Source organism: Hyaena hyaena, unplaced genomic scaffold (genome assembly GCF_003009895.1).
Source record: "Hyaena hyaena isolate Hyena2069 unplaced genomic scaffold, ASM300989v1 scaffold_3, whole genome shotgun sequence".
NCBI classification, from domain to species: domain Eukaryota; kingdom Metazoa; phylum Chordata; class Mammalia; order Carnivora; family Hyaenidae; genus Hyaena; species Hyaena hyaena.
In genome coordinates this window covers 825,801-850,977 of record NW_024080635.1, presented here as the reverse complement: position 1 = coordinate 850,977, position 25,177 = coordinate 825,801, and the positions used below count along the sequence as shown (strand labels likewise).

The 25,177-nt window shown below is 46.9% G+C and overlaps 1 protein-coding gene across 1 annotated transcript in view; it reads right to left on the bottom strand.

Moving 5' to 3' along the window:
- CSMD2 (CUB and Sushi multiple domains 2) overlaps positions 1 to 25,177 on the bottom strand; it is a 597,675-nt gene that overhangs the window by 95,966 nt on the left and 476,532 nt on the right. The window contains exons 33-42 of the mRNA XM_039231736.1: positions 22,035 to 22,130; positions 20,686 to 20,889; positions 20,216 to 20,340; positions 19,167 to 19,263; positions 17,768 to 17,872; positions 13,099 to 13,217; positions 12,510 to 12,579; positions 10,424 to 10,540; positions 6,899 to 7,108; positions 1,187 to 1,375 (exon numbers count right to left, since the gene is read on the bottom strand). Of these exons, the coding sequence (XP_039087667.1) occupies positions 1,187 to 1,375; positions 6,899 to 7,108; positions 10,424 to 10,540; positions 12,510 to 12,579; positions 13,099 to 13,217; positions 17,768 to 17,872; positions 19,167 to 19,263; positions 20,216 to 20,340; positions 20,686 to 20,889; positions 22,035 to 22,130 (1,332 nt within the window). The remainder of the gene's footprint in view (positions 1 to 1,186; positions 1,376 to 6,898; positions 7,109 to 10,423; positions 10,541 to 12,509; positions 12,580 to 13,098; positions 13,218 to 17,767; positions 17,873 to 19,166; positions 19,264 to 20,215; positions 20,341 to 20,685; positions 20,890 to 22,034; positions 22,131 to 25,177) is intronic.

The window sequence follows — 25,177 nt, the reverse complement described above, 5'->3', positions numbered from 1 at the left end:
TACACATACTGGACATCCACTCAGTGTCAGTGTCAGGCACAGCCTGGGAGACAAAGGGGAGCAAGGATACCATGGCACGTGGTTTTGCTCCATAGCACTCACAGCCCACTGGGATATAGCTAAGTAGACTGGTGTCTTATAGCACAGAGTGGAACACGCTGTCAACATGGAATGCCAGAGGAACAACTGGGAGACCCCTTCTCTGGTCTTGTGAGAGTGGGGAAGGATTCTTGGTATTATTCCTATTAAGACTCAGAGCTGAGGGATGACAAGGCTAAGTAGACAAGGCAAGAGAGGAGAGTGATGTTCTATCAGGGAGGGACAGTATGTGTTAAGAACCAGAGGCAAGAGAACAAGATACACTCGGATGACTGCAAGTATTTCAGCTTAGCTGGACATAATATCTGTGAGTGTGGAGAATCCTGGGAGGTATGCAGGCACCATACCCTGAGGGTTTGGAATTTACCCCAAGAGAGATGGGGATACCTTGCTGGCTTCTGAGCAGGGGAAAGTCTGGAGTATGTTAATGGTTTTGAAGATGCACACCGGCTACACTGGGAAAAATGGATTGAGGAAGGCAAGACTGAAGACCAGTGAGGAGCCTCATCAAAGTGGTGGCCTGGATTAAGGCAGAAGCAATGGACAGAGAGAAGTGGATGCATTTGAAAGGTACCAAGGATGTAGAATCATCAAGACTTGGTGAATAAGTCAGATGGGGGAAAGGGAGGTGTCAAAATAAGGGCCAAGTAATCAGGTGACTAGAGGTGCTCTTCACTAGATGGATTTCCATTGAATGGCAGAAAGATAGTACCTTTAATTTCTAATTTATTAGGATTTAGGTACCTCTGGATAAGTAAGGCTCTTTAATAAGTTTTTGGATATATAAGTGTGGATCTCAGGAAAGAGATAAAGATTACAGAGTCTTCCTTTCTAATGGATTGGGACTTCCCAAGGGTTGAGCAGGTATTCCCTTGGCTGTGGCTCACATCTCCTCCAGGTCCTCCCAAGCCTGGCCCAGAAGTCTGTCCCTGGGACTCTTTCCCTGGATAAGCTGGGCCTCTTCCATATGAAAACAGAATGGGCAAGGTTTGCCTGGACTCCCCAGCATGGGAAAGTCCATGGGGCATAGGAGTACTCTGAATCAGTCTCCTTAGAAGGAATCACCAGGGATGAGGGAGGGACATACCTTCACACCTGGGAAGGGGGTGGTCCCAATTCCGGTTGGTGCCATGTTGACATGTGAGGACAGGGTGGCCCATCAGTTGATATCCTGGCAGGCACTCGAAGGTCACTGATTGTCCAACATTGTAGCCAGCTCCCCTCACAATGCCATTGGCAAAAGGCTCTGGGTCTGGGCACTCTTGAAGTTCATAGGCTGGAAAAGATCAGGAGAGAAAGTTACTTTATTCTCTCTGGACATTTTCCCCTCAACCAGAATATAGGAGCAGCAGAAAGTAAGTACAGTGGTGAAGCACCAAGACTTGGACTCAGATGGACCTTTGTCATTTACTAGTTGTTGGCTTTGGGGAAGACATTTTTCTATGCCTCTGTTTTCTCATTTAGAAAATGGCTATTGTGAGGATTAAGTGGGCTATTATATGCATAGCCCTTTATATATTATGACACGTAGTAAGAGCTAAATAACTGTTATCAGTTATGACTATCTCCATGGGAGAAGGAAGCTTAGGGAAGACAATGCTAGGTTGAACCCTTATTCATTGAGCACCTGCTTGGGGCTGGGCATTGCCCTCCATTCTTTCATGTGGATCGTCTCATTTAATCCTAACAACCATGTTCTAGATCACAAACAAAGGAAGCAGTCATAGGAGGACTTGAGTGGCATCTTTCGGACTTGGAGAAACTAGAACCTTTCAAGATGGAGGGAACTTGGTGGGAGTAAATCAAGCCTGTGATCAGGAGAAAAGTTTTTCAGAGGGAATCACTAGATAAAAAGGAGTATCTGTGACTGTAATACAAAGAAGTCTCTCCAAAGAGCAAGAAAGCTGCTTCCTTGAGAATTGGTGAGTCAAACGCAAAAGGAGATGCCTTAATGGAAGTATCGGAGGCCTGTCCAACAGGGAGGGGGTGCAGAGGGGTTTGCTGAGCATATGTGCACAGAGCACAGTCTCCAATTAATGGGATCCACAGGAAAAAGAACAGCTGTTGTGGCCAGAATCAGGCCCACCCTACACAGGAAATTGGCAGCGTAGGGTAGACAGAGCGTTTGACAGTGGAAATTCTCAGTGGGAGTTGAGATCAAATGAATGCTCCATGGAAGTGGATGCATTCATTACATGTAATAACAACATAAATAACAACGATCACGAAGCTGACATTTCCAGATCCCTCCTTCTGGGGTGGTGACGATGTTGTGTATTTCCAGTCAACATCTTACTGAGGGAGGCCTCAGTGGGAGGAACCTGGCAGGTTTCACTGGGAAATCATTGAGGTGATTGTGTGTGTCAAAAAATGGAGCAGCTATGGTGGGAGTGGGTGGCTGGTCAGCCAAACGAGACATGTGGCCCTGACAGCAGCAGAAGGGTTGGACGATATGGCAAATGACGGTTAGTAGAAGCAGGGAGACTGCTGCCCAGTGAGGTGACTGAATGAACGGGCTGGGCATCTAAAGAGAAGCCTCAGTGGGAACTTCTGGACCCAGTGATGGTGAGGGGCCAGAAGAGAGTGGCCTCATGCCAGAAGTTAGGAGCAGCCAGAGGGAAAGTCTCTTATAGGAACTTTCTCATGTGGAAGGAGCTGGGCTTTTCAGAAAGAGAGACACTTAAGTGAGAGTCCCTGGACTGCTTTCAAAAATCTCAGAGCCTGGGGGTGCCTGAGTGGTTTAGTCGGTTAAGCGTCGACTTTCGCTTAGGTCATGATCTCATGGTTCGTGGGTTCGAGCCCCGCGTTGGGCTCTGTGCTGACTGCCAGCTCGGGGCCTGGAGCCTGTTTCAGAGTCTGTGTCTCCCTCTCTCTCTGACCCTTCCCTGCTCATGCTGTCTCTCTCTCACCTAGAAATAAATAAAAAAAACATTAAAAAAAAAATCTCAGAGCCTGTTCTAGCAGAAGAAGCTTCAAGGGAGAGGTTGGGCCTATAGGCAGAAATGAACCCAAAGAGGCAGAATGATTAGCTTTCCTGAAGAAGCGCTCCTCAGGGAGAGCACCTGGGTTTGCCCCAGATGGAGACGCTATGGTGGGAACAGATACAGTTTTTAAAACAACTTTTTAAAGTTTATTTATTTATTTTGAGAGAGGGGGAGAGAGTGCACACGGGAGGTGCAGAGACAGAGAGAGAGAGAGAGAGGAGACACAGAATCTGAAGCAGGCTCTAGGCTCTGAGCTGTCAGCACAGAGCCCAACACGGGGCTCAAGCTCACAGACTGCAAGATCGTGACCTGAGCTGAAGTCGGACACTTAACTGACTGAGCCACACTGATGTCCCAAGAAGTTTTAATGAAGTAAGTTTAGCCTGCCACAATGAGAGGCTCAGTAAGAGTGGCTTATGCTATTAGTAAAAATTTTATGGGAATATTTACCTGAGAAAGGAAAACTCCAGCCTAGGAAGTTCAGAGTGTTTAACAGGAGGAATTTTGAGAAAAAGTAAGGAGTTGGATTTCTTCAAAGAAAGTTACAGGACTGCAAAGACCTGGGCCTGCTTGACAGAATGCCTCAGTGGGGACAGGTGACTCTTGGAAACAGGTCTTTTCATAGAGGAAAAACCTGGAGTGAGTGGTCAGACATTGTGTACAAGGTACAGCTCCAAGGGGCTAAGGAGGGTGTAAGTGGAGAATGTGGGCCCACTGGGCAGGGAGAACTATTTGCGCCTGTCATAAATTGGGAGGCCTCGGTGGAAGCACCTGGGCCTCTGGCACTAGACACAACCCAGTCTGAGGGGTTGGGGCCGTCACAAATGAGAAGTCTAATGGAAGCCAAGGACAAATCTGAGGGAGAGCAGCTGCTCTGGCACTAAGCGTGGGCCTGTAGGCATCATTAGGTCTGTGGAGCTTGGGCAGGCCCTGAGGAAGTAGCTGGGCCTGTGACCTGAGGGAAGCCTCAAGGGGAACATCCACCGAGTCATGAAAGTAAAATGGGGGGAGGTGGGCCTGCCATAGAGTAGACATCTGTGCCTCTCACACAGTTGGACCAACTCCTGGTGGAGGTGTTGGGCCTCTGAATGCATACTTAGAACCCCTCTGCCCTATGCCTTGCTTCCTCCCAACAAGGGGAAATCCTCAGAGGGCTGGGCCTCTGAATATGTGAAGCTCCAGTATGAGTGATGTGCACGCCACAAGGGGGCTGCTGGCTGAGTGTTGGCCTGTGTCTCAGAAGCCTAGGTGGGTGTGAGAGGGACTGAGCTTGAGACCAGGGCTCTGTGAAGATAGTAGGTCTCTTCTAGGGGGAGACATCAATGAACTCTGAGGGACTCAGGGGCACAACTTTTATAGGGACAAGTGGGCTTATCACATGGGGAACACAGTGGGTGTCTGGTCCCATCATGTGGACTCAGTGGGCAGGGCTGTGCCTATCACAGGGGTGAAGGCACAATGTGCCTTCCAATGCCATCCCTGTCACAATGGTAGTGTCATCAGTACTTGCATTTATCCAACAGAAGAAGCTTCAGGGAGAGCACTTGGGCCTGTCGGAGGTGTTATGGGTTGAATTGTGTCCCCTGCCCAAATTCATATGTTGAAGTCCTAACCTCTAATACCTCAGAATGTAACCTTATTTGGAGAGAGGGTCTTTGCCTATCTTTACCTAAATTAAAATGAGGTCATTAGGGTGGGCTCTAGTCCAATATAACTGGTGTCCTTATACAAAAGGGAAATGTGGAGACATACAGGGATGTGAAGCCAAAGATGGGGTGATGTTCCTACAAGCCAAAGAATTCCAGATGGCTAGCAAACCACCAGAAGTGAGGACAGAGGCCTGGGACAGATTTGCCCTCACAGCCCTCAGAAGGAACCAACCCTGCAGATACCTTGATCTTGGGACTTGCCAGTCTCCAGAGCTGTGAGGGAATAAATGTGCATTGTTGAAGATTCCCCTCTACGCCCCTGCCCCAGTCTGTGGTATTTTTTACGACAGTCCTAGCAAACGAAGACACAGGGGAAGCCCGAGAAAGGCACGTGTGTGTCCCAGAGGGGAGTGCTGATGATGTGGCAGAATGTGGCTGTCTGATGTGTCATGACCCATTTGACAGCCCACGCCGCCCACGGAAGTTGTGTGCCTTTGGCAGGTACATGCACTCTCAGTTGGGCCTGCCTCTGTGATGAGCCCACACACAGCTTCCCCGGGTGAGGCAGCTCTGTTCCTACCAAGGAGGCCAGCATTCTCTGAGAGAGAAACACAGCGTCTCCCTGCCATGTCATGGGTGTGAGAGGCCCAGCTCCTCCTCCTGAGGTGTCCCAGGTGGTGGCGAGCCCAGCCACACTCCCTGATGTTCCTTCTAAGGAGGCAGTGCCCATGTAACCGGCCCACCCAACTGTGCCCACCTTATAGAATACCCTTTTCCCTAAATGACAAGCCTGAATCCATGGCCAGTATTCATCTCCGACAGGGGATGAAAAAGCCCAATACCAGACATTATGTATGTAGGCCATTCTATATATTTATATAGGAAACACAACCAAGAAAGTCATGACACATTACATATCCTCATAGGTACATATAACATATATGTTTCCATGTCAACAAAGGGAAAAAGATCTGGAAAGATCATATGAAAACAACAGTGATTATTTCTGAGGAATAAGCCTGGGGTTGGAGGCTGTAGACAGGGAAGGCTTGGCCTTGTCTGTAATGCTTTAATTTCTTCCTTCCTTCCCTTCGTCCTTTCTCCCTCCCTTTCTTTTTAACAAGGTGAATGTGTTTGTAAACTGCTTATATAATTAAAAGTTAAGTTTAAAAAATAAAATTGCAAAACAATACTTATACTATGATACAATTTTGGATAAAATGTAATGATATAGTTACATCAATATATGTACAGAAAATAATGGGGCTTTAGTTGGTATCTCTCCATGAGGTGGGGTTGGCGATAGGATTATGGGAGAAGTTTGACTTTGGATGATGTACTCACAAGAACATCTGTAATGTTTTAATTTTTTAATAAGCATGTATTAGATTGGAACAAAGTCCAAAATTACGAAAAAAAAAGTTAGCCAAAGAATCTGGAAAAAGGGGTTAGAACCAATGGTTCAGTCAGTCACATTAGGGCAGCATCTGAGGGAGAAGTTGGGCCCATGTGGGGCTGCTGTGTATAGCTACACAGATTGAGTGCAGTGTGCACAGCCACAGGTAAGGGCCCCTCACACAGGGGAAGCATGGGTTGAGGTAGATGGGGTTTGTTCCAAGGAAAGTATGCTAGGAGGGCTGGAGCCTGCCGCAGGATTTCACCTCAGCAAGGTAGAGCCCCAATGAGCATGGTCAGGAAAACCCTCAGTAGGAGTCAACGGGCTTGTCTCATTGTGAAGGCTCAGTGGGCACTCCAGGGTTGTTACCAGAATCCTCTGTCATGTGATAGGAGGAGCTTTGCTGAGAGAAATTGGGCTTGACACACAGGGGAGGACCCAGAGGGACTAAGTAAGCCTATCAAGGCTGAGAGGAAGTGGCTGGCTGGACGCTCAGGGATGCCTGATGGGAAAGCTCAGGGAAAACTGTTGGCCGTTGGGCCTGTAACCCTGGAAGAGGCTTGTCAAAGGAGATTAGATATCTTCATGGGGCCACAGAGACATGCCACCAAAAGGAAGCCTTCATAGATAGGCCTGTTCCCTGCCCCACCCTCCCCACCCTCCAAGCCCTTCTTGGGTTCTCTCTTCCCCTACGTGGAGGGCTGGGAAGTTGGTGGTTGTGGGTAAGAGAAGGGATTGGATAGGAGCAAATGGGCATTCCTTGTCTTTACCTTGATACTCCAGCTTGAATCCTGGCCGGTTCTGGGAGTGGTCGCTGTGGAAATACACAGTGGTCTCGTGGGATGTGGAGAGCAGGGAGCCTGGGAGCTCACTTCCACTGAATCTGCCCATCATGCGGCTGGTCTCGTAGGGGCCGTTGCGGATTTCTATGAAGTCGTGGTTAGGCTCGGTGGAGAAGTTCAGGAACTGGATGTGAGCTCCTGGGAGCAAGACCAAGGCAGACAGTGCCCAGTGCAATAGCGATCTGCTTCAAACGTGCGGACTCATAGAAGCCTGCCCTGCCAGACCTTGTGTGTCCCTGCTGCTCGCCTCCTACCCAACCGATCCCCGGAACACAACTCTGGGAGTTACCGTACAGTCCAGTCTTTTGTCTTGAGGCAGTATTGAACTTAAAAATATATTATTCACTCAGAATAAAGGGCACTGGTCATTCCAGAGCTCCATTCCTCGTCCATTTTATTTTACTGAAAACAAAGCTCAGGGCTAATATTTGATTTGTGGTTCATAAACCTACTATTAGGATAAAGATAGCTTTGCTAAAAGAAAACTTTTTACTTAAAAATACCAGCACCTAAAAATAACTATGCCCAATCAAAAGACATGAAATCCATCATACTGGTATCTTCTAGAACACTTATGACAATCCAGAAATTGGAAGAATACATTGTCAGTGAGGTTTATACTCAGGGATTTTACTGGATTAATCAAGATCTCCTAACCACGTGACAGGTTAAGTGGATCTAATTAAGCCCTTGACTTACATATTAATATACTCTGCAGAAGGGAGGTGGGAAGATTGACATTTGTTTACTGGCAAGATTTCTCAAAATTAGATGACCATTAAAAATGATATTGAAGACATATATTTACTGAGCAAATAGGAAAATGTCCACTATGTTAATTGTGAAAATCGGACTGCAAGGTAGCATGCATTATATAATTCTAATTTTGTTATTAAAAAACTAGAAGAATGTTCATTGATTCACTAATAATAGTCACTGAGCATGTGGTATGTATCAGGGCCATGCTAGGCGCTGCACAGGGATGAATAAGATCTACCAGGTCCTTGTCTTTATGGGGGTTACAGTCTAACAGTGAGCACTAAGCTGCTAGTGATCATCTCTGCATGGTGGGGTTGTAGATGGATTCTAATCTTTAAAGTGTTCTTTTTGGTACTTGCTAAGTTTTGTAGAATGGACACATATATGTGATTTTTTTTGCATCTAATTATTTAAATAGAGTAAAGACTTGACTTATAATAATGAGGACTCTTCATGTCTCTTGCTCTCTCCCACTGCCTTTATTCCCTCAACAGAAGGCCACTCTCATGAATTGGAAAGATTTCTTTCAGTTCATGTTTTCTTAATTAATTAATTGCTTTATTTTTTATTAAAAAAAATTTTTTTAAATGTTTTATTTATTTCTAGGAGAGAGAGAGACAGCGTGAGCAGGGGAGGGTCAGAGAGAGAGGGAGACACAAACTCTGAAACAGGCTCCAGGCTCTGAGCTGGCAGTCAGCACAGAGCCCGACGCGGGGCTCGAACCCACGAACTGCGAGATCATGACCTAAGCGAAAGTCGGACGCTTAACCGACTAAGCCACCCAGGCGCCCCAGTAAAAATTTTTTAATGTTATTTATTTTTGAGAGAGAGAAAGAAAGATTGAGTCAGAGTATGAGTGGGGGAGGAACTGAAAGAGAGGGAGACACAGAATCCAGGGTAGGCTCCAGGCTTCAAGCTGTCAGCACAGAGCCCCAGCAGTGAGATCATGACCTGAGCCGAAGTCAGACACTCAACTGACTGAGCCACCCAGATGCCCCTCAGCTCATGTGTTTAGATTCTTAAATATCTGTCTGATTTATTTGTCTTAAACATTTACATAATGTTGTTATACTGTACATATAATTTCAGAAACTTTGTTGTTCAATATTGTGTTTTTCAAGGTTCAATCTTGTTGATATATAAAGTTCATTGGTTTTAACTACATATTAATTAATTCCATTTTATGAATTACTCAACTACACTAATCACTACCCTATTAATGAACATGCAGATTGTTTTCAAAATATAGACAGTTTTACAATGAGCACTTTGGGACACGTCGCCTGCAGCCCATGCATCATCCCAACACTGTGGGCAGCATGTCCATCCAAGGGACTCTTCCAGGATTCCAGGGTTTCTGAATTCAATGGGCTTGGAAAGAACTGGGCATGACCACTGCCATCTAGTGGTAGAAGCTTGTAAATCCAGTGGCTCTTTACACATTGAAACCAGGTGCCATATTAGGGTGGGCGCTGGAGTCCAACCTTCACTTGAAAGCAAGGTCTTCTGTGATTGGACCTTATTCTCCAGAGGCTGAATAAGCACCCAGGCTTTCGAGATAGAGAGCTCTGGTGGCTGAACATCAGGACTTAAAGAGAACAGTGATGTTTTTCCCATTTAAATGTCCATTTTCCTCTGGATGCTTCATTCCTTCCATCCTTCTATCATCTGAGATTCTTGTGGCCCATGTCTGGATGCAGAGCTATGGGGTCTCCCAGCTCCTCTTCCCCCAATGTCTAAAATTTGGAGTTTCCCAAGGCTGCCAAAGTCCTCACCATTTTGTACCCTGATCATCTGTCCTCAGGTTCCTCCAGAAGATGGTTCTAAATATAAGACTCCATCCTCTGAAGGTTCACCAGCCTCCTTCCTCCACTAAGAACAGATTTAAAGTAGGTCAGTTGGATACCTTTCTCCTGAAAGCCCCTTCTCCATCATAAGACCTACTCTAGGCTGAATAGTAAAGGACAAAAATAGGTGGCCTTCATTCCGGAGGTCTCAGAGTGGGATATCGCAGGCCTATGCAGGAGCAATCTCCTCAGGACATTCTGTCCCGTGGGAACAGGGCAGTGACTCAGGCAAGATGATCCATTAGTTTCACATCAACTCAAATCTTTTATTTCTTCAACAGAGATGTTGGGGTTAAATTATATTCCCAGTCAGGAATGAATCATCAGCAATTAAATTTTGTACCCAGACCAATGTCCTCCACACCCCATCAACCCCTGTGCCTGGCATACTCCATCTCCACACACACAAAAAATCTCCTAATCTTTAAGACCAGCCAGAATGTGCATATAAAGAATGCAAACTCTATATCATATTGACCTTGGCTATATAATTTAATTAGGATGAGAAATTGGATATTGAAGTTAAAAGCACAACTTGAGGTCCAGTCTCTGTAACAGATTTTTTTCTTTTTCAACCATCCCTGAGTAATTTCTCATTCCACAGTCCTGAATTTCGGCTTGCTGCTCAAATAATAATGATAATGGAAATCCCTAAGATTATTTTCCCTATATTTTATGTGCCCAAAGTGTTCATTTCTACCATCCTTAACTGATGTTCACAATCTTACGAGAGGTCAAACATGAGGAAATAGAGAGGCAGAGTGTTATACTGTCTTGGCCAAGGTTATGCTGAATGGTTGCAGGGAATGGTTGCTTTAAGCACTGGGGCCTGGGCGTGAAGACTTACCAAAGCCCACGGGCAGCGCTATTTTCCAGGAGCAGTCCATATTGCTGGGGTAGTTGCCTGGGAAGCCAGGACTCAGGATCACCCCCTCCATCTCTTCCACTGCTCCCCCACACTGCGCTGTGACAATGAAACCAGATAGAAGGTTAGGACAGCATGGAGGAGAATACGGGGCCATGTCAGTATTTGGATGTTCCCTTAGAGCAGCAGCTTTTTAAACCATCCCCCAGTCATAAATCCTCTCGAGAATCCAAAGGAATCTACAGGTTATCTCCTTACACAACTACACACATGGGCAAAATTGAGTACATAGGTACGTTCAGAAAGGGCTGCCCAGCATCCCGGCACTGCCCAATGGTCCACAAACCCAAATTTTGACTCTTGACCTTGAGCATGCCCTTCGCAGGTCAGTTCCCTTAGCAAGGTCATGCAGTAAAAGTGGTCTGCTCCAAAAGAAGTGTGGCCGTTTCTTATACTGTGCCTCAAATCTCCCTCTGTCCCTGTCCAATCAGCTCTTCCAAGACTAAAGAGAAAGGATGAAGGAAGGGGACTAGCATGTACTGTGTCCCCACTCGGGGCCAGGCACCATGCCATGCTCTTTACAAATATACATTCTCAAATATACATTCTATGGGGTTGGGTGGCCCGACCAGGTGCCCACCCTCAGACTCTGACCTTTGCCCTCAGCCAAAGTGATTGTGATTAGCATTCTACGGAGAACCAACCACGAGGGGCTAGGGCATCTGACAATCCAATCGAGGCGACTTCAGAGTCACCTGAAGATGCAGAGTAGGAGCATAAATAGTGTCTGGTCAGGTGACAACAATTCTTTCCTTTCACATCTTTTAGGAAAATGTCATGTGAGCTTCAAGGGACACGCTTATTATGGAAGCCAGTGAAGAAGGTGGAGGGGAAGGATATGCACTGTCTAAGCAAAGGAATTTTAGCGAGAGGGTAACAAACAGACCTGAATGCAACAGTGCCCAAGTTCAGAGTTGGGGGTTCCAGCATTGACTGTTGGGCTCACAATCCCAATGCTATCACTTCCTGTGTGACTTTGGGTGAATTCTAAACTCCTCCAAACCCCAGTTTCCCTCATTTGTAAAATGGAGCCAATTACAGCACCTATGTCACAGGACTGTCATTAAGTTACCACAGAAAGGACTGTATGTTACTTAGAACAGTGGCTGGTGCACACAGTAAACTGACAACAGCTACTCTATGGCCGGTAACTGCTGTTACCATGAGTGGTTAAGAACTTTGTAATATGTAATGGCGGAAGTGCCTTGCCCTGACCAGTCACATTTCTGACTGCTTAGCAGGTGACCAAACCTTGCACCCTGGTGAGATCACAGAAGGGAAATGCCATTATGCCCAAGTGATGCTCCCTCCACTCACTTTGCTTCTTATCCCAAGGTAAGCCTTGATTTGCACTTTATAGTTGGCTGAGCATCAGAGAAAAGTAGGTTTCTATTCCTAATGGTGCCAATCACTTTCTAATCCTAAAAGCCTTAGTTTTCTTATTTGCAAAAATGAGGGCAATGATACCTCCTCTGAAGAGCTGCTGTGAGGAAACATGTAGCGCTGTGACCTGCACATAACAGACACTCAATAAACATCACATTCCCTCTCCCCCGACCTGACGATAAGCTTCTGAGACCTTGTCTTTTCTTGTATCCATGGATGTCTTCATCATTGCTAAGCACAGGGTAAGAAACCCAATCAAGCTAAGCCCTTGGTTCACATGTAACCTTCCACATTTATTAGTGGATTTTATCTATCTGTCCCATGAAAAGTCATAGGGGAAGGCCTCAATTGCTCAGAGTTTCCATTCAGGCTTTGGTCAATTATCTGAATCAGCATGGTCATCATATTTTCGAATGGGCAAGCCTCCTGTGATTTTTCGATTGTGAGGACAAAGGTTTGCAAAGGTCATGACTGCCCATCAGCCTAAAACTACTATCTTCGCATAGACTCAGAACACCAACCTGTCTTTTGATTTGAACTTGATCCCAATGATATGTCACTGAGCTCAAATCCCTGGTAGAAAATGGGTAAGAATGAACGGAAAAGGTCAGGGCTCTCTTACCAATACAGAGTGGCGGAGGGTAGTTCCAGCGGCGCACGGTTCCAGGCATGCAGGAGATGTGGGCGTGGCCCTGGAGGAATCAGGAACAGGGGTGGGCTAATTGCCCCTGTGGGCACAATTGTATGTACAACTCAGAAGAGGGGGTTTGTTCAGGGGCCTTGCATTGAGGAACAAGATACGCAAAGATACACGAACCCTCTGTGGGGTGGGATGAGGCAGAGGGAGAGAGACTTTGGGGAAGGATGCTTTATTAACAGCCATTACTAAAGAATTCTCATTACTAAAGGTTCCTTGTGAGACTCCTTTAATTACCAGATTCCCTCATGGCCTTCAAAGGAAGATTAAATTTTCCTGAAGTCTAATCACACCGAAACTTTGCAGGAACACATTCTGAGGCTGGCTTGTGTTAAATCGCCAAAGTCAGCAAAGCTTGTCTTTTGCATGAACAGCTCCGGGAAAGGACAGTGGTCCCAGGAGACCTCAGGGTCTTCTCCCTTTTCTTTGGTGACTGCGGCTGGGCTGGCATGAGTCTGGCCCAGCACATCTCAGGGGACACCTGTTTCCTGCCCTGGGTGTCGAGGGGAGGTACCTGGAGGGCATATCCCGGCTCGCACTGGAAAGAGACGACATCGTTCACCAGGTAGCGCTCGCCGGTCTTCACCCCGTTACTGGGCACAGCGGGTTCTGGACAGCTGCTCAGGCCCACCGCTAGATGAGACAGAGGCAAACAGAAAGGAGAATGGAGAAGGCCGGCAGGTCAGTGCACTGGTAGGCAGAGGGTGATGCTGGCGGCAAGGAGGAGAAAGGGCTCTAATTTGTGCTTTCTCTGCCCTCAGCCTCTAGGCCAGTGCTAGCCTTCAGAGCGCACAAAGTCAGAATATTTATGTGGCTCAGAGGCTCGACAGAGGCTGCTTGGGGCAGGCGGGCATCCCGTGGGCCATGTGGCTGCCCCCTGGGCTCAGCAGAAGTACTCTGGAGCAGAGAGCTAGGGAGATGCCCACCCTGACTCCAAGCCCCCAGACCTCTTCACCAGGCTTCTCCCTCACTACTCCCAGACCCCCAACTCCCCTCTATTTTCCTTGCCTTATGAAGACAATTCCTGGGGACTGACACTGGGAGAGGAGAAAGAAAGGCAAGGAGGAAGGAGAGCAGTTATCAGAGAGAGAGACCTGTGTATTCATGGGGCTCAGAAAGTCCTACTCTCTGGGACAGACTGCCCAGAAAAAAGTTTGCTAGTAGATGAGACCCTCTGCTGCCTTATTTCTCCTGTTGTATTTTTAAGATGAGGCCAGCTCCTTTCTGGAAGCAGTACTGAGGGCTCCTCACACTTGACACCCACAGTCAGTCTTGGCCCTGTCTCACTGGCAAATCTCTCACAGCTTCCCTCTCCTTCCATGCCCTAGGCCATCCTCTACTCACAGGGAACTGGCATTTCTTAAGCTCTCTCCTTGAATCATGGACTTCCTTATTCAGCAATTCAAAATGGGCCCCCTTCAAGTGTTATATGGAATCTCACCCTCTCATGGGGCATTCTAGGACCATCATGATCTTGGTCCCATCCCTTTCCAAGATCACCTCTAAGGGCACTGAAATGTTCTTCCACTCTCCTTTCTTGAGATTTCAAATTCATCTGCACTCATTTGGTCCTTCTTATATAGCCAGCATTTGCTAGGACACAGTACTTTGCTAGGGCATCCATCCTAATCTTCCTCATCGTGGCCCTCCTCACAGCTGCCCACCCGCTATCATCACTGGAGCAGCACTTGCTGAGACTTCCCACAAGCAGAACTAGGGCAGGTGTGTCACACACATCATCTCATCCCTTGAAGGAGTCTTCACATCCCATTTCACAGGCAAGGATGCAGGCCAAGAGGTGCGGAGATGTGCCCTTAGCAAGCCATAGAGCCGGGATTCCAACCGAGCCCAGTCTGACTCCGGGTCTGTCCAAGTGGAGGTCAAACTCACAGGCAACATGATCTTGTGTGAGACCCAGCCCTGCTCTCTCCTCTTCCCGCCTCTCCTGAAATCATCTTCATCCTGCTTTGAATTCCCTCTTGGCGGAAACCCACAGCAAATGGGACTGAGGCATCTCCTGACTGGTGGGCTTCATGCCTCTCCTGTGCCCTGCAGGGGCCCCTCTGCAGGTGCAGACACTTAAGATGCAATAAATAAATAAATGAATGAATAAATAAGAGGCACTAAAAAAATCCCCATGCACTGATGCATGGGACTTGCAGTGTGGTTTTCCAGGGACGAGGGCTAACAGACTTCATGGTTGGGTCTGATTCTAGGCACTTGCACAGCCCAGAGAGTTTGGGAGGGGGCAGCCTCAGCCTTCCTGTTAGATTCCTGGTAGATACTTTCTGATAGATAGTCTTCCTAGTAGATCTTCCTAGTAGATCACCTAGTAGATCTCCCAGATCTCCCAGATCCCTTGGGAGATCCAGGCTCCATTTGGGAAGCCATATGTATGCAGAGCCTGCACGAAGCCAGGTGCTTGTGGAAAAGGAATGGGAAGGGCTGGCCAGCCTGGGCCACCAAGCACTAGCCCCATCTTCTTGTGTGGCAGCTGATGAATCCTCATTCCACTTTGAGAGCTGAGAGTCGATGTGTGCATGAGATAACCACATGTGCTTTTTTTCCCCTCTGAGGAAAATTTGCACATGACAAAACAGACATATCTTACATGTACATTTGCTGAGTTTTGACAAATGCATGCACCTGTTTAACCCAAATCCTTATCAAAGCCACACAACACTGCTCACTCTTCTAGAAAGTTTCTTTGTGCCTTCCCCAGGCAATTCCTGGGTGCTTTTAAGAAGTGAATGTGATTCTTGGAAAGGAAGGCTGTTTGGACCTATGTCCACAAATCTCAGCAGCTGGGCTAAAGGCCCCAAAGACAATATTAAAGCAATCATTAAGCTGAATTTGAAGTACTTCATCTTGGCTGTCATCTTGTCTCTTTCTCCCCACTCCTCCCTGCACTTTAAGTATAATGCAGCTCAGCATTTAGTGGGGTGACCACAGCTTAGTAACCTGAGACATAGTGACCAGTAGAGAAATACAGGCAGAGAGAGGGGTGGGGGAGGAGGCAACAGCAAAAGAATGTGGTAGGAGAGAAGAGCGCAATCCAAGAGAGAAAGAAAGAGGGAGACAGAGAAAAGTCCATTCTAATTTCTCTTATACTGCACAGCTTGACTTTACTTAAGCCAAGATTACAACAAAGGAAGAATTATTATTTTTTTATCATATGCAAGCTATTGCTTTAGAAAGCATATTGTTCTATTTCCATTTCAACTAACTCAACATTAAGTGAATCATAGCAGTAGATATGATTTTTCAGTACCCTTCAAAACCATTTACCTCCACAGTCGCAGTTAGCCGTTCCCTTCTGCATTCTCTTGGTAGATTGTCAAAAATTAACAGAATAGTAGGTTAACAAAACAAAAACGGTTTTGGCTCCTAGGAATTTCAGTCACCAAATACGAATGGGGACTTCAATTTTCCCTCAGCCCTTCCCACCATCAGAGGACAATGCATGATAAACATCAGGTATTGAGAAAACTACTGGTTCCCTTGAACACCATTACCACCACCACCAACAAATTGAGAAGAGGTGAATTTTTTTTTCTGGTAATGAGGCAGCAGAATGATAAGAGGAAGTATATCTTTGGAAGAAGAAAGAAAAGAAAAGATTTTAGGGAACATTTAAGGATTCAAGTTAAAATACTAAATAAAGAAACAAAATTGGACAGAACAGAGAAAAAAGGATAACAGAAAAAAATGTAAACTATTTGGGAAACCCAGACTACTTTAGTCCACGAGGAGTGTGAAGCCTTTGAGGTCTGCAGAGAGGAAGGTCTCAGAAGTGTGTGTCCTAGCCTCTGCTCCTCAGGTTCCTTGCTTCAAGCTGCCTGAGGTCTTTCCCACCAGGTGCCCATTTCAGTTCTTTCAGGCCACGGGCATCCTGGGATCCAACGAATCCTCTCCCAACCATCTGGATAAAGCTCATTCATTCTGGAGATCAGCTGGACGTTTGCATACCTCGGTGTCGACCCTACCAGGCCTCTGGCAACAACTGGGGCTTCCACTGCATGGGCCCATGCTGTCAAAGATGGTCAAGCCAACTCTATCTTTCCACATTTCTTACTTTTCATTCCACACCTAATTTGGGCATCCCCTTCTGTAAGGTCTCACCTGGCCAGGCTTAGCTCCCCTCTTCTGCACTTTCTTAGCACATTAGGTTGCACGAAAATTATTGCTCCCTTGTCCATCTATCCCCCTAGATTCTGTGTGTTTGAGGGCAGAAGCCATGTATTATTCACCTCTGTTCTGTAGGCATCTAGCACAGGGCTTGCCACATTGTAGCCACTCAATGTTTCCTCATGACACTGACCTCTCCACCTGTCCCAGGTAGAAGTGACCATTCTCTCCTTCGAACTACTACTCTACCATTTGGGGACATACAGGAGAGCACCTGAAATATTTTAATGCACTCCTGTATCCATGTGTCTGCCTCACTTTAATGGACTTTGAGAGGACTTGACCACCTTGATCTTATCCAATCCTAGCAAAACCCAGCAGAGCACCTGGCACACTGTAATCACTCAAAACTATTTGCTGGATGAATGTATAACAAGTACTTTTGTCTACCTGTTCTCTCCTATACCCAGTGGGGAAGGGGAACGGCAGACTGTTCCAGGATAACAGTCTCCCAGCAACATCCCAAAAGGCACATCCACAAGCCTTTTAAGAGTTTTTCACTGTGATCACTTCTGGACACTGGAAGCCAGGATGTAAGGTTCTGAGCGTGGAGGGAGAAATCTGGTGCAAGAGGAGTGAAGTTTCTAATGAGGACAGGAACTTCAAGGCGGGTGAATCATAGGACCGGGGGTTGGAGAGGACAGGGTTTAGGACCAGGGGAGAGCACTTGCATTTTCTTACATCCCAAAGTATACACTGGACTGAGGCCGATGACTGTGCTCCCTTCCTATTCCTGGTGTGGACAGAGGGAAGCCCGCAGGTGTCAGAGTAGCAGACACTGGGGTGAGAATCCTGGCTCCATCACTTACTGGCTGCGCAGTCTTGAGGAGTTTCCGACCTTCCCTGAGCTTCAGCGTCTTCCTCTAAGTCTGTGGTCAGGCTTATGGGGGGTGGAGAATACACAGCCCCACCATGACCCCTGCTCACTGTGGGTCCTTGATACCTGTCAGTCCCCACCCTGGGCCCTGTACACAGCTGAAATTTGGGATCCTCACTTTTGTACTCCAAGTGGAAGCCGGCTGCTGACACGCTGATATCTGAGTAGAAATGAAGGTAGAGCTGGTTGGAGGTGCTGTTCAGAAGGGCAGGCACAGTGGTTCCTAGGGCAAGGAAACAGGGACCATTCACCATTAGCCACCCCCAGCCCCCAAGCTCCTTCCTGTATCTCTTGCTTTTGCTACCTGCTGACACTCTGCTCCCAAGACCCTCAACCATCCCCAACTATCAAACTTGCTACATGACAAATTAGCAGCCCCTGAGAATGCTGGGTCTCCAGTGGCTGAGGGATAGGGGACCTCACACAGCTTTCTGCAGAAGGAGCGATGGCAGAGCCATGTGCCAATGGTAGGGGGGGTTCCAGAGGCAGCCTAAGAGTTTGGTCCCTTTCCAGCCATCTGCAAATAACTCTCACGGGTATAATTCTCTAGGCAATCCAGGCAGTGTAGACAGTGTATATGGTGCACATGACTCCTTTTACATCTTGGCAACATGGAATTCTGAAGCCTGAAAGACCCAGATAATTGTCCTGGGCATTGGGCAGAAGTACACACCACACTCAGTGAGAAGTCTGCTATTGGTAATGGTGTAGCCAATTTGGAAAACAGTTTGTCAGTTCTCCCCCAAATTTAAATATAGAGTTATCATAACCCAGGAACTCCACTGTTAGATGTATATACCCAAGAGAAATGAAATCATGTCCCACAGAAATTTCTACATGGATGTTTATAGCAGCATTATTCATAATTAGCCAAGTGGAAATGACCAAATGTCCATCAACTGATGGATGGGTAAGTGAAATCTGGTCTAGCCACACGGTGAAGTGTTGACACCTGTTACAACATGGGTGGGGGGGCCTTGAAAAATTACGCTGAGTGAAAAGAAGCCAGACCCAGAAGGCTGCATATTGTAGGATTCCATTTATATGAAATTTCCAGAACAAGCAAATCTATAAAGATGGGAAGTAGGTTGCCAAGTCGTGGTTGCCAAGGGATGGGGGAGGGGGAGCGATGGGGAGTGCATGCAAATGAGTACCTGGTTTCTTTCTGGGGTGATGAAATGTTCTGGGATTAGATAGCAGTGATAGTTTTAGAATCTTGTGAATATACTAAAAACTACTGAATTGTACACTATCTTTTCACGTAGCATTATTATCATTTTATTATTGAGCTATAATTGACATATAACATTATATTAGTTTCAGGTGTGTGACATGAGTCAATATTTGTATATTTTGTCATATAATCACCAAAATGCATCCAGTTAACATCTGTGAATTGTACCCCTTAAAATGGTGAATTTTGTGGCATGTCAACTAGATCTCAGTGGTGATGATGATGATGATGATGAAGTCTACCACTGCCCTCTGAGTTGAGGTCCCAGGACGCCCCGCCTCACCTGAGAAACTCCCCAGCATGGTGACAGTGTTGTCTGCACCGTCAAATACCTCCAGAGAGTCCCAGTTCTGCTCTGTGACAAAACTGATGACTTGAATCTGGGAAGGCAGAGGGATTGAATTGTTGGTTAGGCAGCCTATGTCTGTTTCTCTCTGCCTCCTTTCTTCTCCATTCATGTAGTTAATTCCATTATTGGAACTGTCAGTCTGCACCTGACATTGTGCTAGGTCTTTCCGGTAAGACTAAGATGCAGTTCCTACCCCCGAGGACCTCGTTGTCCAGTGGGGGGCAAGGATGTAAAACGAAGGACTGTAAGACAGTGGGGTCCTTTGTCAGGCAGAGAATAGGGAAAGGAAATTTCAGGAAGCAGGGATACTTCAGTTTGAATGGCCTCCTCCCCATCTCTGAAACTTTGCTTGGGTTTTCCTACTTCCCGGTCTGGATTGCAGCAGACATCCTGGAGCCATAAGCCAGTAACCCACTCCTGGCCAGACCTGCCCACCTTCGGTCCCTGCTTGCTACCTCTCTGTTGGCTCTAGTTGCAGGCTCTAGTCCTCCTCCGTGCTGCCATACCAGTGCTGGGGCCTTCTCCACTTGGGTCTCACCACTGGGTACCAGGTGTGGCCCCTATTCTGCTCCTACAGCTCAGGTGGCAGGTATGACACCTAGGTATGTGTCTGGGGCTCCTCCATGCTCCATCTGTTTGCTCTTTCCCCTTTCCTGCAATGTCCCCTCTTCTATCGCCCGTAATCTTGAGAAAAGAACCCTTCAAGCCATCTGAAAAACATCTATGAATCTTGCCCAACCTTTGTATCCCAGTTCAGGCCCGTTTCCTCTTGTGGGTTTCCCTGATGGCACAAGCCCATGCCACCCCTTCTCTTTCATGAGTTACCCGGCTCTCTCTTCATACCCCCTGAAGCTTCTGGGCCTGGAGCTGTTGAGTTTTTCTACTTGTGGGCCTCCCCTCCACATCTGGCCTGAGGGGCAGGGACAGGGTTGAAAGGTCTCCTCCCAGCCACCTGTCTGACTGAGGCATATCCTAGCCCTTACCTGGATGCCAGCGCCTTCAGGGACCATGATCTTCCACACACAGTTGAGGCTGTTGAGGTAGGGCTCTGGGAAGCCGGGGGACAGGATGGTGCCCCTGCGCTCTGTGAGGTTGCCTCCACACGGCACTGGGAAGGAGGCAGTTCCGGTCAGAGGTTTCTCCTGCTTGTCTTTGTGGGTCCCTCATGGGAGCCTCCCCAAACACTCCTCCAGGGCGTCCCGTGCGGGCTACTGGCTTCTCCCATACGTCTCCAACCCTGCTTCTTCCATGGCTCCTGTCCCTATAACCTTCCTTCACGTGCATCCCTCCCCCAGCAACCTCAGCTCCTCCTTGCTGTCTACATACCCGACCCCCAGGACTAGTGATTTGGCCTGAATGGGACACCTTATTTAAGTTATGCTGGTGGGCAGGGGCTGCTGTTAGGTGTCACTGGCCACCCCCTCCCCAGAGTCCTGGTTGTCCAGGTACTCACCCACACAGGTAGGCGCTGATACATTCCACTGGGCCAAGGCCCCGGGAACAGGGAGGCACTCGATTTCTGGGGACCCCTGCAGGGCATAGCCGGAGTTGCAATCGAAGCGGACGATGGCCCCCACCGAGAAGTCACTGCCCAGCCTCTTGCCATAGCGGGGTTCCGGCACAGAGCTGCACTGCGTGGCGCTCGTTCGGGGTACCGCTGCGGGGGACAAGGGCACTGAGGGGTAGGCCTAACCCCTCTGGAAACTGGCCCAGGGATGGACACACAATGGGACTGGAGCTGAGACAGTCTGGATGGAACCCTGAAAGGCTCTGAGCACTTTCAGGGCAGGGGCAGGAACTTTCCAGGACAATGACCATTTTACTGAAACACAGTTGGACACACAAGGTGGCAGCACAGCTTCTGGAAACCATGGAAGGCAGACTTTAGGCCCAGTTGTGTTCTATGGCTTCCCCATGTTCCCTCCCACTATCACTATCCCACCTCCCCTTACAGGGAATATGGTCTTTCTTCCTCTATTCACCCTACCCTGGCCTCTGCCCAGGGCTCTACTCTCATGACCTGAATCTGAATCTCTCCTCCCCCCGCCCACATGGTGGACAGGACCCTTTAACCCATGCCCCAGTTATGCCATCCCTCTGTGGCAGAGGAGTACAGCTCTTCCTGGGCAGTGGGATGAATGGGCCTTTGAAAAGTGGGCTTCCTTCTGGATGAGAGGTTGGGGCCTGCACGTGAAAGCCAGGATGCTCCAAGACTCTGCCTTTCAAGGCCAGTAAGGAAGGAAGGGGACAGATATTGATCACCTCCTTGGTGCCAACTACTCTGTGAACTCTCTTAACTCCATCAGTAATATGCTTATCCTCATTTTATAGGTGAGCAAACGGGGGCTCTGAGGGGTGGAGTAGCTGGTGCCCAGTTAGAAAGTGGCAGGGCTTGGGATCTTAATCCCAAGTCTGTGTTTTTCCCACACCTTTGTTCCTCTGTGCCTTGCAGAGGAAACCAAACTTCATGGGAGAGAGTCTATGTACAAGGCCTGAGCTGGTCATCCCAATGCCACTGGGACAGTGCCAGGCGGTGGGGGAGGGAATGGGCAGGAGTTAGCTTCTCATGTCTGATTTTTCCCCTCATTCAACACGGAGTTTGGGCTAACAATTGTCTGTAGGGTAAATGAGTATCTAAATTCAACTGAATTTCAAGAAACTCCCCTACAAATCAGTAACTGTCCCCACATACCCTAAGACTGAGGCCCAGACTTAAGAGGTCAAACGTCTGGGTTCTTTTGGTCAGGGAGTCACTAAAGAACTGAGATGTCTTCACACCTTTCATATCCATGCCCTGCATACCTTGGTAGACAAAGTGGAAGCCTCTGGCTGGTGCTTGGCCTTTGGCACTGAACTTAATGAGAACTTGATTGGAGGTGGCCAAGGGCAGCGATTCTCCTGCCGAGATAAGGGGCAAGGAGGAGAGGAAGACAGTAAGTCCAGCAGTCAGGCCCAACAGAAAAAATCCTGGCCAGGAAGGAGGGGCGGCCCATACCCCTCCACAGCAATTCCTTCCATATCCCAGGTCTTCCTGAAATAAAACTTCACATTCTTACTAAACTTTACAGTTTAAAGTTTGCAGAAGGCTTTAGCATCCATGGTTTTACCTTGATCTAGGGTCATCACAAGACTGGCATGATAAGAGTTCAGTGCCCTCATTGAACAGGTCAAAAAAGAGAGGATCAGAAAGACTAAATGACATTCCTAGAAAGGAGAAAGCTTTCAGACATACATTGGCCCACAAGGATGAGGAGAATGGCCATTACCAAACTGACTGGTGGTTTACTTGGAACATTGACATTAAAAAGAAAAATGGCATCAGCTTCTGGGAAAGAGGGTGATGTGAATATCTGAAAGTAACTGGCCCTTCCCAGATCCTTTAAAATGACGGATAACCACAGCGATTGTATAATTTATTGCTCACACCAGGACGCTTTTGAGAGTCAAAGGGCATGTTATTAATAATCATGCCAGGACAACCAAAGCAAGATATATTGCCACCCAACAGATAACACCCAGCTTAGGGAAGATCTGCATGGGCACAGGACACCTTTATATCAAAAGATAAAGTTATATCTTCTCCTTGATGTGGTGCAGATGGACAAGAGTAAAGATAACACCAGCTGGACCGACAGCTGTGAAGTGCAGTCACTTTCTTGAGGCAGCTGAGAGACTGGACTATGGTTCAGCAGGTAGTGGCATGGCTGCTCTGCATTGCTGCCCCTCCACAGCCTTAGGGACCCTTGAGATGGCCGCTGACCCCACCATCAGAAGGGAGGCTGTGGCTGCAGACAGCCGGGCTAAGTCTCCACTGCTGGGAAGAGCAGTGAGGGCTGGAGTTGGGACCAGCCATGGAGCCACTGGGAGGCACATCTGGGGCCCACCAGTGCTTCCAGAAGGCCCACGTGACACTATTGGCCATGGAGAGTAGAGAGTTTTACACAGCACACTATCTACACGTGACCCAGATGGCTGGGCCTGGCTAGGAGTCATTGCCCCAGATAATTTCTGCCTGCCAAAGCAAAATGAAAGTCATGAAGAAAAAGCGTATCTTTATAATCACCACTGTCTCTAGCTCTTTAACAGATGTGAGCAGAACAAAACTAGTTTTCCAGGCTCCCATTGTCTGCCCCAATATGTGGACTAAGACTCCTGTAAACTCTCACAAACTCATTTCAACTTCTAAGCCTGGATATACACAGACCTCCCTCCCCATGGAAAAGCACATAGTAAAATCCCTGGACAAAAGACAAGCTCCCAAAGTTTTAAGGGTGAAAACCACTCAGAAATCAAACTAAACATTTTAATGTGAACTACAGGAAAGAACAGGCAAATATCTCAGAAGATTTTCAGTTGTGGTTGCCATAAGACTAAATCTAGCATTGCATCTGTGAAGTCAGAGAGGGCAGCCATGCCAAAGGAAAGTTCTGAGATCAATAAAGCCTTCAAAAATGAGAAGCACCAGTATGTGGCAGCTGGATTCTTCAGAAATTGAACAGGGAAGTAGAGATTAAATTGGGGGAAATTCTTCCAGAATCCACAGGAAAAGGATAAAGAGATGAAGATAATGAGAGAAACCACAAGCAACATGGAAGATAAATCAGAGGAACTCCAATGTGCATACATCAAGGATGAGAGAGGGAGGGAGGGAGGGAGAGAGAGAGAGAGAGAGAGAGAAGACAGGAGAAATTGAAGAAGAAGGAATTTAAGAAAGAAGATAACTTTCCTAAGCTTAAGAAAGTCCTGAGGTTCACACTGCAATTGTTCTCAAAGTGCCAGATGTAATTAATGAAAAGAGATTTCCATTGCAACCTTTCCTAGTAGGCTTTCAGATTTTAAAAATAAAATTAAAAAAATATGAATGCCATCCAGAGAGAAAAGAATGGGTTACCTATGAGGGTAAAGAATCAGGTTGGACTCCTCTTGTCTGTAATATTAACTGTTGGAATGAAGTGGGTTGGTGGCAGGAGTTTTGAAAGAAATTTGTGACCCATAATTTCATTTACAATCAAGTTGTCATTCATATGATGTGTCAAAGGAAAGACATACTCATACACACAAGGTGACAGAAAGTACTGCAGTGATAAGCCTACTAAAAAGAAATGAACAGAAGTAGGGAAATAAAAAACTCTCAGGGATAAAGACAACCAGGAAAAGATAGCTAAACCCGAGTAATTACTGTCAGTGAGGTAGCAAAACTAAATGTAGAAGTAGACACTTGTTCTTGGGGAAGAAGTCCATAATTTACAAATAATTTACTAATAGCATTCATAATTCTAAATGTATATTTTAAAAAAGCCTTGGAAATTAGAGAGGGGTCAGACAGGAATGGAAAAGAAAGCAAATCAAAACAAAAAGCCTCCCAAAACCCACAAAGAACAAAACCAGATGACAGATAACAGACCAAATGCAAAATAAGTAAGTAAACATCTTCAAGGAAATGAAAAAAGATATATCAGGCAAAAACAGATCCTAAAATGGCTGGAAACACAAGAAGATCACAAAATATCACAGTTGTAGTGGGACATTTAAATGAACAAAATCCATGGTGTTTGATATATCAAATAGAGAAACAAAATGAAGACTGTTGAGTAGTGGTCCTCAAGCTTTTTGCCCCCTCAACACACCTCAGGACAGGGACACATTACTTCCACCAGCGTCAGTGGCTCCTCATCAGGGTTTCTCCGGACAAGGAATAAGATGATCTGAGGATGTTGATATTGATATCTATAGGTCTTATATCACCATCCATCCATCCTTATTTCTTTCTAGCCATTGGTCCTTTACATCTATATGTGTACTTGTATCTATATCTACATTTACCTATATGGGTCCTAAATGTATATACGTATCTCTCTCTCTCTCTCTCTCTCTCTCTGTCTCTCTGCCTGTACCAATGCTTTTATATTTATACCTAAACTTATACCTCTATTTACTTATATTGA